General features: G+C 37.5%; 2 protein-coding genes across 2 annotated transcripts; both read right to left on the reverse strand.

Annotated features, from left to right (window-relative positions):
* Positions 1-1,298: 1,298 nt before the first annotated feature.
* LOC128011053 (sodium/myo-inositol cotransporter-like) lies at positions 1,299-5,568 on the reverse strand. Its single transcript, XM_052593131.1, has 2 exons — positions 5,450-5,568; positions 1,299-4,157 (listed from the first exon to the last, which is right to left on the reverse strand). The coding sequence occupies exon 2, from the start codon at positions 4,095-4,097 to the stop codon at positions 2,049-2,051; it is 2,049 nt and encodes a 682-aa protein (XP_052449091.1). The 5' UTR covers positions 4,098-4,157; positions 5,450-5,568; the 3' UTR covers positions 1,299-2,048.
* Positions 5,569-13,131: 7,563 nt separating this feature from the next.
* Positions 13,132-14,622, reverse strand: LOC128012049 (zinc finger BED domain-containing protein 6-like). The gene is made up of 3 exons (XM_052595004.1): positions 13,919-14,622; positions 13,625-13,816; positions 13,132-13,499 (listed from the first exon to the last, which is right to left on the reverse strand). Exons 1-3 carry the CDS (start codon positions 14,460-14,462, stop codon positions 13,159-13,161), a joined length of 1,077 nt encoding a protein of 358 aa, XP_052450964.1. The 5' UTR covers positions 14,463-14,622; the 3' UTR covers positions 13,132-13,158.
* Positions 14,623-14,702: the final 80 nt, after the last annotated feature.

The raw sequence follows: 14,702 nt of genomic DNA on the forward strand, positions 1-14,702 counted from the left end.
CAAACACACCACACACAAGCGTCCATCTGACAGTTGCATCGCAACACCATAATCAAATCAGCAGGACAGTAGTGGACATATGTAAAAATAATGCTTTGTCATTGCCTGGCTCAGCGGCTACATCAAATAAACAACAGTGACTTACTAGTGGCTTGCTTTTGATAGTTGATCAATGTTTCTGCTTTTTATTCATCTCAGCTCCATGCCGTTGTCCATTTTAAGGATTTCCTGGCATGTCATAAGTTATTACACTTCTGTAAGGCTGTTTTGTATTTTCTGTGCGAGAGCGCTCTCCGCTTTGAGTATGAATGATACATAAACTGTGCGTCATTATAATGTTGAGCGCTCTGTAATGTTCACACTGCCTCATTTTGCATACAAATAAAATGTCAGGTTATGCATAGACTATCTGGTCTCTTTACAAGCAAATCTAGATTTATTAACGTCAACATGAATACACTTGCCTGAAACAAATGTTGGAGACATATTTTACATTTTAATAAAAGTGCAGGGGACACATCCCCCTAATATCCTACCCCTGTGGGCACACACACTACTACTCACAAAACTAACGTATCTTAATCATTATATGGCAAACAAGAATAAAGTGACAATACAACTTATTTTTAAATATCACGTATTGTGATAATTTCAACAATTCACTACCTATTAGGCTACCTTGTGAGTCAACTGACTGGATGGGCCCAGGCCCACTCGTAGCTACTTGACAGCCGCATACAAACCAAAAATCTAAATAGGTTAAGTTCCAAAGAAAGAAGACCACAAAGGCCTACAAATATATCCACCTTCTTACTGCTTAAAACTAATCAGCTTTGAAGAACACAAGCCAAGGAAATACAAAAGCGCAAGAGACTTGAATTGCCAAAATTATTATTTTTCAGTTACTATGCTAACATAGATGGGTGTATGAGTATACATTTTCAGGTAAGAGAATTAAATATTTGAACTTTTTATTATTTGGACAAGAGTTATAATTAGCCCACATAATTCCAGTGACCTCAGTGAAAAACACATTTTAGTCAACAAACCTAAAAAAGTCTATGGTTTTTTAATGAGGTCAGTGGTAGGTTGACATGTTTTCAGAGGTGAGACTGAATTAAACATGCTGTCTGTTCACAGACTGTTGAATTTACCCAGCATTACTCCAATGGAGTTACAAATGCACAATACAAAACAAGACAAAAATATAAGCAAATAAGTAAAACCTTTTCTAGGTTCAGTACAAGTGCAATCAACAGCATTTGTTAAAATGTTGTTTTACAAAAAAAAAAAAAAAAAAAAAAAAACTCATCCCTTGTTTTAAAAACAAAGCTAGAACAAAAGCTAAAATCACGGTTACACTTATAATGGAAGTTAATGTGGCAAATGTTTTGGGAAATTTAGGCAGATAAATGACAAATCCTCTGTAAAGCTGTTGAAATCATCATCATCATTTTTTTTTTTTTTTTTTTACCAAAAATGGTTACCAAGATTTTATTATTATTATTATTATTGTTATTATTATTATTATTTTAGCATGCAGGCCCCATTCACATCCATTGTTCTGTTAAATGGTCCAACCAAGATGTTTCAAGAAAAATAGGGACTTAATGGTAAGAAAAAAAGAAAAAGTGGAAATTAAATGTTGTGGTAATCACCATTATGCCAAAAATACTGTTGATCAATGATGAACACTAAGTTTACAAAAACTGAAGATGTTTCTTATCTTTAAATATTTCCTGTTGTAATGTCACATGCAATGACATCAGATCTTTGATTGCTCTTTCAGAGCACTCATTTCATAATGTGAATGTCTGACATGCAATTGTACAGTACTGGCAGCGCAATGGCAACCAGCACTAAAGAATATCACTAATACAGTATACTTGGCAGTACAATGTGAGTTGTACATTATGCAACACTACAGTGCAAAACACTATTAAAAATAGAATTTACACCTTAATAAATTACACCTTAGATATATAATATGTATAATGTATAAGAATATCAATATAACATGTTTGCTGTGTAAACTTAGATGAGGAATATTACAAAGAGAAGTACACAAACAAAAATATTCCAAGTGTGCACACTAACAAGAGACCGAGGTTGAGGATAATTTTGGTTTTTGGAGGTTCTTTGAGCATTTCAGTAACATTACTGTTGTCATCTCCAAAAGGTGAATCTAGTGCCTCTTCCTCAGAATTTGTATTAAAACCACAAAACCACTCAAAACATTTCACACACTGTCTCTTATCTCCACCTACATGATCAATGCCCTGGTGTTTGTGGGTATGTTGAGACTCCAAGTGGCCATTTGAAGGTATTTCAGACCCAGTTTGAATAACCTGAGATGACTGTTTAATTTCCACTTCATCCACTGACTTCTCTTTTTTAGTTTTTACAGACAGCTGATGAATTTTGCCGTTCTCTGGTTGATTCCTGTCGCGTAGTCCCCAAAAAGTAGCCGTAGCAATCTGTTCCTTGCTTGGTGGATCTGTGCAAAGACTGACGACTACTGTCACAAGCCCTGAAACCCAAAACAATACAGCCGCCACATACATGAAATGTACATCCTTGATGAAAGCAGGGCGGACATCAGTTGTGTCACAGTCCGGCTCTCTATAAACAAAAGCAAGAATGAGTCTTACGGCTCCTAGGAAGAAGCCCACGATGCCACCCCAGAATGCACCAGTCTCATTGCAACGTTTCCAGAGAATGCCAAGCAGGAACAGTGCAGCAATGGGTGGCGTAAGGTAATCAGACACCTCCTGAATGTAGAGGAACATCTGACCACCTTGCATCTCAACGATGAATGGCACCCAAGCTATGCTAATGGCCACTATGAGGATCACAAACATGCGTCCCGCCACCATGAGTTCTTTGGAGGAAGCCTGGTAACGTATCATCTTATAGATATCAAGGGTGAAGATAGTACTGGCACTGTTAAAGATTGAGTCTAGGTCGCTCATGAGCGCGGCGAGCATCACCGCCATCATCAACCCTCGTAGACCAACAGGCATGATGTTCATGACGAGGCGAGGATAGGCGATGTTAGTGCAACCAGCTTTGCTGTTACAGACTTCCATGCAGTGCTCCGGACCAATGCAAGCGAGTTCATCAGCAAAGAGCACACGTGAAATCATTCCTGGAATCACAATGATAAACATTGGTAAAACTTTTAGGAAGCCGGCCATCAGGGTTGACCCTTTGGCGTGGGCAATATTTCGGGCTGCCAGGACTCTCTGGACTATGACCTGATCAGCGCACCAGTACCAGATCGAGGCTGGAGTCTGGCCCAGAAGAAAAGCAGGCCACGGCAGGTCTTTGTCCAATGGACCTCTTAAGATCTTGAATGAATCTTGCTTAGGATGCACATGGCAGGAATTTGAGTATGTGATGTTTTTCTCTAGCTCAATGGCAGTGATGTTGGGAAAGGCATTCATGTACTTGGTGCGCAAACCCTCAAGACCTCCCACCTTGACTAAACTAATAGCCATCAGGCACAGTGCTCCTGATATCATGAGGAACGCCTGCAGAGTATCTGTGTAAATGACCGCCGCCAGGCCGCCTGTGACTGTGAGAAGGGCGGTGATAGTGATGAGCAGGATTATAGATATGTACAGGTTCCAGCCCAGAGATTCCTGGATAAAGAGTGCTCCGGAATAAAGATCCACTGAGAGCTTGGTGAAAATGTAGAGGAGCAGTGTTAGGAATGCGAAGAAAACCTTTAGCCGCTTACCACCGAATCTTTTGGAGAGGTACTCTGGCATGGTGTACACACCTGAGTGGATGTAAACAGGTATGAAGACCCAGCCCAGGAGCTGCAGCAGTAGAATCGCATTGAACTCCCATGCACCTACAGCGAAACCGCTTGCTGCACCTGAGCCAGCAAGGCCGATGAAGTGCTCACTGCCGATGTTACTAACGAACAACGATGCACCGATCATCACCCAGTTCATGGAACGACCAGCCAGGAAGTATCCACTCACAGTACCTCGATTCGCCTTCCACATTGCAAAAAAGCCAAAGCACAGGACAAGAACGAAGTACATGGCAACAACAACGATATCTGCTGCTTCCATTGTCGATGCCATTTTTTTAGGTGTTGATAGAACAGGACATACAATACGGCTGGCCACATATAGCAATGGATTCTGAAAGAGAGAAAGTAAATAGCTTTGATAAAGACATTAACATCACATCAGTTCATTGCAATCTCACAGCGTTCCATTAATCAATGAAAATGTCTACACTGTGCAATGAATATCTTATTTACACAGTATCTACACATTGTTTTAATGAAAGGATTCGCAAGCTTGCAGAACTCACAAACAAAAAAAAATACAAAAAAACCCTCTGAAAATGTGACACTCCCCAAAACATAAATACGCACTGAAGTGTTTGCCAAATATGTTTAGCCAATATCCTGATTCCCCAGGGCCCTAAGCGGCCGCTTACCTCACTTATTAGTTAAGTCCACCCATGCATACCAGGAAAGAAAAGTACAACTCCTATTTTGGTCAGATGTCTGCAGAGAGTATTACAATTTATAAAACACTGTCCTTTTAATTTGTCACTGTACTGTACTTGCATTTCTTCTTTTCAGGTTTTGTGAACTGATATTAACAACAGCTAAAATATGAATTATAGTGTAAAACATTTTTAATTACAAAAACGTTCTTGGGTTTTAGGAAGAAATAAGTATATATATATTTTTTAATTAAACATATTAAATATAAATATCATATTAAATATAAACCCAAAATGTAAAAAAATTCTGTCATTATTTAGGCTACTCACTGGTTCAGAACCTGTATTTTTTTCAGTCCATGGAACACAAAATATGTTTTTAAGGAAATATGCGTAAACATTTTTCAAAACACCTTTTTTATGAGCAATGGGTAAATAATGCCATAATTGTCAGTTTAAGTTAAATAACCTTATAACTGTTTGTTTATGGTTGTGCTGTGATTAAAGACACCTGTTTCTCCAGTTAAAACAACTTAAGGTGAACTGACTTCATACTTAATAACTGACTAGATGGAATATTTGTATTTTAATACATTCACACAACCATTATTTAATTTAACTGCTATAGGCCTATATATAATAATTAACAACAGCAATACAAAATATATGGTGTCAGGTAAGCCATCTAAACAGTTAAAACTAAAACCGTAATGTTTATAAAAGTTAATATCTAAGTTAGTTGTCCACTATTGCCATCACTCAGATCGTTATTCAAAAGCACACATTAACGTCAAACTTATATCAGCACTAATTAACACCCTGCACAATAATAATATTAATACAAATATCAAATCACATGTAAAACTAGCTGAGTGAGATTATTTTACAACTTTAAGACAACAGCTCGCGCACAGGTAAAATGAACAGTCTTACAGAGATCTTCGTGTTTTCTAAACGGTTAAAACTAATCACTTACCTAAGTCTTTGAAAAGCAGGGAGGCAATGCACTTGAGCCGGCTTATGAAGAGACCGCTAACTCTTCCATTTGCACCCCCCGCGCGCGTCCATGACGTAATCGAACCCGCGCACATTTCCGTTCCGCCCACCCGCGGCTTTTCCCGCAAGCGATGTGATTGTGAATTCACACTATTGGTAGTTCCTTGGTACCAGGGTCGTCCCACAGCTATTAATATCATGTAAATTAGTTCCCTGCACTTTTTCGGACAAGTATGCTTGCATAGAGGTTTTCAAGAGCTGGTGTGAATAAATATATATTTAAACTCGAAGAGACAGGATAGTCTGCACATGACCTGCTATTATTTTTTAATTCCGACCCAGAATAAGGCGAGATGAACACGAACAATGAGTGCTAAACACTCATGGAGTGTATGTTATATTCATACTCGAAGCTGGAAGGCACTCTCCCTTAGAAAGTCTTACAGTAAGAGGACATTTTGGGTTAAACATTTAGGCTATTTAAAAATTAACCCTTAGTCCATATCTGACCCAAAACAACCCAGCATTTTCAGAGTGCTATATCATGGTAGGCTATATAGCTACCATGCCAAACAGCGATGCAAATACCACATTGATTTTAACGACTTACAATAAATATAAATGTGGCCTACTATATAGAACGTTTCCATAATGATTAATGCTTACAGCTTGCCCTTGCACTTAAATTCTGAAACAATTGTGGCTGAGAATGGACAAACTCAACTATAGAGTAAGCTTCTTACGCTATTTGAACAAGATTCCATATCAGTTTATTTTGACTTACAGCAGGGAGGGTATTTTAAAGGGTATTTTAGTAAATAGCTTAGACTGTCGTCAGAATCAACAGCATCTACCACAACCAACAGTTTTACTGAAGATCTATCTCAGTCAGCATGATGATGTGTCAAGATAACCACTAGAGATAAACTAAACTAACCTACGTGTGATTACACCACCAAAATAAGAAAATAACACAGGATGAAACTTTTACCTTGAGAAAAAAAAATATATACTTTTTTTATTATGCTTCCTTTATTTTTGTATTCGTCTTGCCCTTGCAATGTTTTAATGTTGCACTCACATTAATTTTGTATCACAATTATTACAGCCTATCATAATATATTATTATATTGTAATATATTTGGTCATATTTCTTAATAGGAAGTGGCAGAGGATGAGGCCCCCAAACCTTTGCACTGTACAGCACAGACAGCAAGAATAAAATACTTGCTTATTTTGAAGATGGACACAATGCATGCGTTTGAAATATTTTGAGTAAAAGCATCATGTTCTGACACACAGCCATCTAGATTTAGCACATGCATCACAACAACAACAAAAAAGAGCTTCATAGCACAAATTCATCCTTATTTTCCAGACTTTTTTGTTGTTATGTATATCCAAATCTTGATGTCTGTGTGTGACAACATGATGTGTTTTCTAAAAATAGGTACATTCTTTTTTTTCTACAATGTTTCTATCCATTTAAGTAAATACATAGTTGCAACAAAACATTAATATCTTATTTTGCTATGGTTTAGTTACCATTAAAAGCAAGATGTCACCACTTGATCTCAACTCTCTCTGCCACAGTAAGAGTGTTTTATAACATACAGTTACAACAGCTAGCAACAAGCTAACACAGAAGTATGAGGACCAAGATCCCAACTAAAACAAACACTGTCCAACACAAAGGTGGAAATAACATGAGTCTAAATCTAACGCATCCTGATAGTGTTGATTTGGTCCAGAAACAGTATAAATTATGCCTAAATGAACCTTGATGTTGAAAATATTTCCACTGACCACGTTTGAACTAGTTTTTAACCTTGTAAGGATGTTCCGTAGGATAGGCAACGTCGGTCCTGGATTGCCTTTGTCCTGCAGAGTTTAGCTCCAACTTAAAAAAAAAAAAAAAAAAAACCTCACCTGCCTGTAGCCCTACAGGATGAATTTTACACTCCCGCTCCCGCAAGATTCTGTCCCGTGCCCACCTGCTCCCGCAGAAATATATCTTATCTGGTCTCGCTCTGCCCGCGACATTCGTGTTTTGCCCCGCTCCCACCTGCAAAAAAATTATCTAGCCTATAGGCCTAGATATTTTTTTCCGTACATTCAAAGAAATTTACATAAAATGGTTCTGTAACATCTCCTAAGCTCTAAAACATCCCAGCATAAACACTCCAGATAAAATATTTGTTATTTAGGCTAAGCATCAACATTCACAAACCACTGTGATTTCTAACAGAAAAGCAAGCATGGGCTGCCGCAATTTCAGCACTGCAGTGAGTAGAGTCTAACTTAATCACATCTTTTTCATTCCATAAATCAACAGCTATGTCTGTGATTGTCTACACTGCTTAACCCAACACGTGTTATCAGGGGAATAGATTACGCGGAGGACGCGGGGGACGTGTCCTCCCCCACTTTTGATAACACGGAAATTCGTCCCCCGCACTTTCTCGGTAAAGTGTGTTCGCATAGAGGTTTTCAAGAGCTGGTGTGAATAAATTAATATATAAACTCAAAGAGGCAAGATAGTTTGCGCATGACCTGATGTTTTATTTGGACCTAGAAGGCGAGAAGAACATCGAGGAGCGCTAAACTCTACTGCAGTGTGTGAGTTTCATTCATACTCAAAGCCGGTGGGGGCTCTCGCTCAGAAAATCATACCAGGAAATTCCCAATATGGGCAACAGCGTCTAGCTATCTCTGTATGAAAACAGTTGTTTTCACAGAAAAACCTTTCATACAGTCTATGAGAAAAACATACACGATGTCTCCAGCAGGTGATAAAGTATATGAAAAATGCTATTATAACAGTATAAAAACTATTCTGCCTTATTATGTGATGAAACAGTGTTTGTAGTATATAAACAAATCATTATTATTTGTTATTGTCCAGCAGTTATAGATTTCTAAGCCAATTAAAAGCTAGAAATTAGAGAAAAATAAAAGTTGCCTATAGTATCACCAATCAAAAGTTTTTGAACAGTAAGCTTGTTAATGTTTTATAAAGAAGTCTCTTCTGTTCACCAAGCCCGCATTTATTTGATAAAGTACAGCAAAACAGTGACATTTTGAAATATTTTTACTAGCCTATTTAAAATCTCTGTTTTCTATTTTAATATATTTAAAAATATAATTTATTGAGATTTCAAAGCTAATTTTTTTTTGCATCATTACTCCAGTCACACAAATTCTGATATTCTGATTTGCTGCTCAAAAAAATAAAAATAAAAAATAAATAAATAAATAAATAAATTATGATAATGTATAATTGTTCAGGTTTCTTTGATGAATAGAAAGTTCAGAAGAACAGCATTTATCTGAAATAGAAATATTTTGTAAAATGATGCCTTTTTCATCACTTTTGTTCAATTTAAATAATCCTTGCTAAATAAATTTGAATGGAATAGTGTATAATATTGCAAAAGCTTTTTATTTTATTTGCTAATCTTTGGATCCTTCTATTGATCAAAGTATGCTGAAAAAATGTACTAGTCTGTTTTAAATATTGATAATCAGCAAATCAGCATGATTTCTGAAGGATGTGACACTGAAGACTGGAGTTATAATGCCGACAATTCAGCTTTAAATCACAAGAATAAATTAGATTTCATGTTTTATTTTAAATAGTACAAATATTTCAAATAAATGCAGGCTCAGTGAGCATATATATATATATATATATATATATATATATATATATATATATATATATATATATATATATATATATATATATATATATATATTGCGGAATCATTTATTTATATATGTGTATAAATAAAGGTTGATTGAACAGCGGCACTTCGGTGCCGATATTGCCTATCCCTGGTCTAACATCTCATCAGACCGCATCAAAGTTGTTCTACTGAAGCTCATTTGGCTGCTGTAGTTTTTCCGTGGCTAAAATATTTTTCTTGTAAAGAAAAAAAAGGGACACAAACGGCCATGGCACCCCCTGTCTCCGCCCCTGAATATAGGCCTACAGTATGAGTGCATTAGAACTGCGAGTTAAGGTGGAATCGCCTAACTGAGACTACAAACAATCGTCAGATGGTGGCAGCATCGTCTTTCAATTCAGAAGTTTCCCAAAGACAATGAAAGAACACAAAGCCAGAGGCCTTGTGGTAGAGTGATAGTTAGTACGTGACTAGATAAAGATCTTTTTGTATGAATACAGAGGCCAGGTGTGAATATGTATGTTAAGGCTGAACCATAAACGTTCACAAGCCCTACGTAACACTAACATGAACTCATCATCACAATCTTTTTAGTGCTCTACTTTGAAGTCTGTCACAATATAAACTTAAACAATACAGTCTACCTCTGTTCAGTAACAAATAATGTTCTAAAAGAGTAGAGAGCATTTATGGTGGTGTGGTAAATTGGACATGCTTTATCCAACCAGTACCCTACTTTTTTTTTTTTTTAATGGCAGGAATTTTTAACATTACATATTTTGAATACAATGCCCAACCCTCATTCCTCCCTGGATTGGAGTTTTGTTATTGAAATTGGTCTTTCAATTTGCACCAGGGGGCAGAAGTGCTCAAAGCTGACAGCAAAGCGGAGTGTTCAAACACTGTAAAGAACTCCAAAGCAGCTGTCAGCGGACGTGTGCAAACCCTCTGGCTATATTTGCAGTAGCATACTAACATATTACTTGTACTATTTTGGCAATACAGTATGTATTCTGTGTCCAGTATACAAATTTTCTGTATGCAGAATCTGAAAATGCCATCATTGAATTTCCAAAATGATCAATAAAAGGAGAAATAAGTTCTTTACTCACTATTCACTTTCACTGTATGAAAAAGACCAGCTTGGATATGTATTCTGCTTTACCACTTTACATTTGTGTTTCACTGAAGAAAGAAAGCCATATGGATTAAAAACAACATGTCAGTGTATAAACAATGACAGAACTGAAACACTTTAACATTAGAACACATAACCTTCAAATCCTATTTTAGAGGTTTATCTTAAATTGCCATGAATAGTTTTGCTACTGTTGTTGCTGTAGTGATCTCAGATCCACCTTTGGCCGCAGCTTCAGGCCCTAGCAGCCATTGAACACAAATAGAATGAAGAGAAAAATAGGTTAGTCGAACCCTTGGGTTGTCTCAACACAGGCTTGAACTGATTCTGTATCTGAGCTGAGAATAAGTGACTTTGTAGTAGAGAATGGCAGAAGATCCCTCAAACTTATGCTACAGACTTTTGCTTGTGTATGTTCCTCAACACCTTAATGAAATGTTATTAGTGGTGTTTACCTCACAAATGCTCAGAAATCTTCCTTTTACCTCTTCTCTAACTTGTTTCCTATAGCTTTATAATAAACCAGGAATTATACTATAACTGGCTCTATAACAAATTGTTTATGTTCTTCTATTGTAAGTCTGCTAAATGGATAAAAAATAAATAATAACGTAGGCTCTCAACAATTAATAACATTTGTGCTATAGACGATGAACAATACATCGGAAAAGGACATTTTCATAAGGTGCATTTCATTGCATTCAAGTTTACATTGTCAGTCATAGGCACCGATCCCATGGTGGGGGATCGAGCAGCCACAGGAATATCTGAGCATGCACGGGAAAATCCTGAGATATTCTCTATTCACTGACATATTGACGAAACAGATCTGGCATACTATCTACTGCATATTTGTGTCTGCACTCTGGAGAGCGTCAAAATATTTATATTTACAATGTATTTTTTGCAGTGTTGAACAATGTAGCCAATCACAGACATATATGTTGATTTCTGGAACGCAATTGTCAATCAGAGGCATTTAAGTTAGAATCCATAAAAAAAAAAAAGTTTTGTCCAGTTCTGAATTTTGCTAGCTTGTGAATCCTCTCATTATAACCAAAGTTGTGAGACTGAGGGACGGCTTTGTACAATAGTTACTATAAAGGGAATGCTCTATGTGTGCTTTATTTGCTATATATAATCCATTCAGAAGTTGTAACCCATATATTTTTGTGACCTATAAAAATGAAGCATATAGCATTAGTTCTGGCGGGTCACGTAAGTCAAGCTTGCGTTAGCTGACAGTCAGCTGATCCAAGTCTACCTATAGGAATATGACTCCTATCACATCTTTCCTATATAAGGTCTATTCAGTAGCCTATTATTCCACAGCTTTATCAGTTGCTCAGGAGTAAATTTCCCCTCTCCATCGCCAACTCCTCCTTTCATTATAGTCAGGACTTGGCTTTCTGATATTCCTTGTTGAATCAGACTTCTTTTATCTTAAATAATGTTGCTACTTTTAAATATAATTAAGAAAAGTAAATATATTGGATTTGTTATGTTCTGTTGGTTATTGCTGCTCTCTCTGCTCATTCCTGACAGGCTGCATGGATGGGCAGGGGTATTTTTGCCGATAAAACAACCATACCACCAAATACAAACTGTATGCTAAATGTCAGTTTATTAATAGTGGTCCTGATAGTCCTTGTATCAGGTCCTGTTTTTCAGTCATGTAAACGCTGCAAATTTCTGAAAATGACATCCGCATTCTTATGCGGGATTCATGCTCGAAAGAGTAATGGATGGGACCAGGGGCGATTCTAAGATTTTGATTTTAGGGGGGCTCAGCCCCCAATAAGGGTATGATTAAAAAATATTATTTTACTATTAGGGTAGGGTTGTATACTACTAACCTTATTGCAATCCACTATTCCATTGTATTCCCTGTATTTCATATATGGGAGTAGGAGTACTGACTGAGCCATATATAACACTGTAAAAAAAAAAACTAATACAGTTTTTTACATGTGACCATTCACTGGAAAATTTTGAATTGGGAATGTAGATTTTTTTAATTTTTTTTACATTTTTTTTACAATAAAGACTTCCTGATTCAGTATTAGGACATTCTGTCATGATTCTGCCCTCGTGTCCTTGATTTTTCCTAGTCTTGAGGCAGGATCATGACAGACCCGTGTTTTGTGTACAAGCGCATGGCCTTGTCTTTGGGCCATGTGCTTGTGTTGTCTCGTTCCCTTGCCCCGCCCCCCTTGTTAACCTAGTCGTGTCTTGATTGTCCCATCTGTGCCACCTGTCGTGTCTTGATTGTTCCCTCTATTTAGCTTTCCTAGTGTGCTCTGTGTTGCGTCGGTTCATTGAGATTTGTTCATCACTTGTGATTGTACCTGTCATTGTGATTGTACCTGTGATTGTGATTGTGATTGTTCCTTAAGAAGTGTTTGTATTACCGTGAGTGTTTGTTTATAGTTAGTATTTAGAGTCCTTGTTTATCTTGTCAGTCCAGTCCTGTTTTAGTTATTTAGTCTTTACCTAGTGGTGGGCAGAGCGAGGCTTCATGAAACACTGAAACAGTTGAAGCAAAGTGCCGTATTTGTTTCGAGGCTTCGAAACTTTACCGACACCCGTCTCCACGGTGACACCTAGTGGCCAATTGCCCATGTTATCTGAAACAACTTTGACAACAAGCCATTTAAAAATAAATAAAAATATTTTGTTTTCGTTAATGTGGTGATATTTTAAAATCCTATAATAATATCCTATATAATCCTATATCATAATAATAACTAGGTTATTTTGGTCATGAAAAATGAATAAAACAAATAAATCCACAATGGTCTAATTTTTTTTTTTTTTTTAGATTTTTATTCAAAAATATTAATTGCTCTGCTGTGGAAGGGCTTAGCCTACTTCTTTTTTTACTGATAATTTCTCCAGCCTTAGAAAAAATCCTCTCACAAGGGACACTTGTTGCTGGCATGCATAGATATTTTTAGCAAGGACATACAAATGAGGAAAAATCACAGCTCTCTCTTTCCAGTAACTTAGTGGATCATGGGTTCTTGGCAAAAATGCATCTTTTAGGTACTTTTTAACTTCTACTGTGGCATCTGCTGTGGCACTGTGTATCGCCTGGGTTTCATGGATACGATTATCAAAAAGTTCCCATAAACTGTCGTGGGTTTCTGTTGTTGATGTTGTTGTTGATGATGATGATGATGGGCCTGATGTTGACTGTGGCTCTGAATGAAAGTAAAAACAACAATTAGTTACTAAGTCTAAACTGACAGCATATATGAAGTATAAGTCACATAATTATTCAGATGACATAACTCCATAATGTCAGATGAAGAGTGAAACTGCTTACCAGGAGTTGCTGTGTTTGAACGCATCAGCGAAGCACACTCCAGTGTGATCTGCTTTTCAGCCTCCTGGGCTTTGGCAGGATTTCCAAAACCCACATTTTTGAACCTTGGGTCCAGCAGTGTAGCCAGAGCCAAGGCTCTGAATGACTCGTACCCACCACATCTTGAGTGCAGACCTTCTTGCAGGTGTGTGCCTGTTCAAAACACAAGCAAACCATATTGGTTATATTGATAAAAAATAATATGACAGTTGTGGCCAATACATTACATACAGTAGTATGGTCATTGTGGCCTACCTAATTGTGCAGTTGATTCCTGTGCTGATTGGCCTTTTTTCTGCGATAGCTTGTGCTGCAACATCCTGTAAAGTGGTATGAGCTTTGAAGCAGACACTCTCTGTTCCTCTGACAACTCTGTCGTTGCGAGTTTGAAAGGCTGCAGTAGTGACAATGATTCTTGTATAATGTTATACTCAAAACTTGTCAGCGGAGCAGTATCACTGTTTAAATTTGATAGCGCTGCACCCACTGGCTCTCGTTGCTCATACAAGCGCTGCAACATGTCGTAAGTGCTGTTCCATCTTGTGTCCACCTCCTGCATCAGTTTCAGAGCTGGTCTGCCCATCAAGCCCTGCATCTCCACAAGCTTGTCCTTTGCTTTGCAGCTGGATCTAAATAACCCCACTATCTTTCTGGCTTTCTGTCGTATTTCATTGATGAGTGGGGTTTGATCTAGGGCCTTTTTTACAATTAAATTTAAATTGTGGGCAAAACATGGGACATGCCGAAGGTTCAGTAGCTGGGCACTTAAGATCATGTTGGATGCATTATCAGTCACCATACACTAAACTTTGGTGGTTATTCCCCACTCGGCCATTAGCAAAGCTTTAGCCTCCATGAGATGCTGGGCTGTGTGTGTTTGGTAAAACCTCCTTACACCCAGTACAACAGTTGCCAGCTTTGCCTCTGGTGTTATGTAGTGGCAAGTAACACCAAGGTATCCGTCCATATCCGTCTTCTCCTTAGAAATGTTGTACCTTTCGGTTACCATCGTTTTAAGTGCCTTCCGGGATGGGAGGAC

The sequence above is a fragment of the Carassius gibelio genome, chromosome A1 (assembly GCF_023724105.1).
Source record: "Carassius gibelio isolate Cgi1373 ecotype wild population from Czech Republic chromosome A1, carGib1.2-hapl.c, whole genome shotgun sequence".
Taxonomy (NCBI): Eukaryota; Metazoa; Chordata; class Actinopteri; order Cypriniformes; family Cyprinidae; genus Carassius; species Carassius gibelio.

Bases quoted from the DNA above. Each gene is read 5' to 3' on its own strand.
- LOC128011053 (XM_052593131.1), bottom strand. From the start codon at position 4,097: ATGGCATCGACAATGGAAGCAGCAGATATCGTTGTTGTTGCCATGTAC.
- LOC128012049 (XM_052595004.1), bottom strand. From the start codon at position 14,462: ATGGTGACTGATAATGCATCCAACATGATCTTAAGTGCCCAGCTACTG. The intron at 13,817-13,918 runs GTAGGCCACAAT...TGTTTTGAACAG, and splicing joins GGAATCAACTGCACAATTAG to GCACACACCTGCAAGAAGGT. The intron at 13,500-13,624 runs GTAAGCAGTTTC...ACTTTCATTCAG, and splicing joins TTCAAACACAGCAACTCCTG to AGCCACAGTCAACATCAGGC.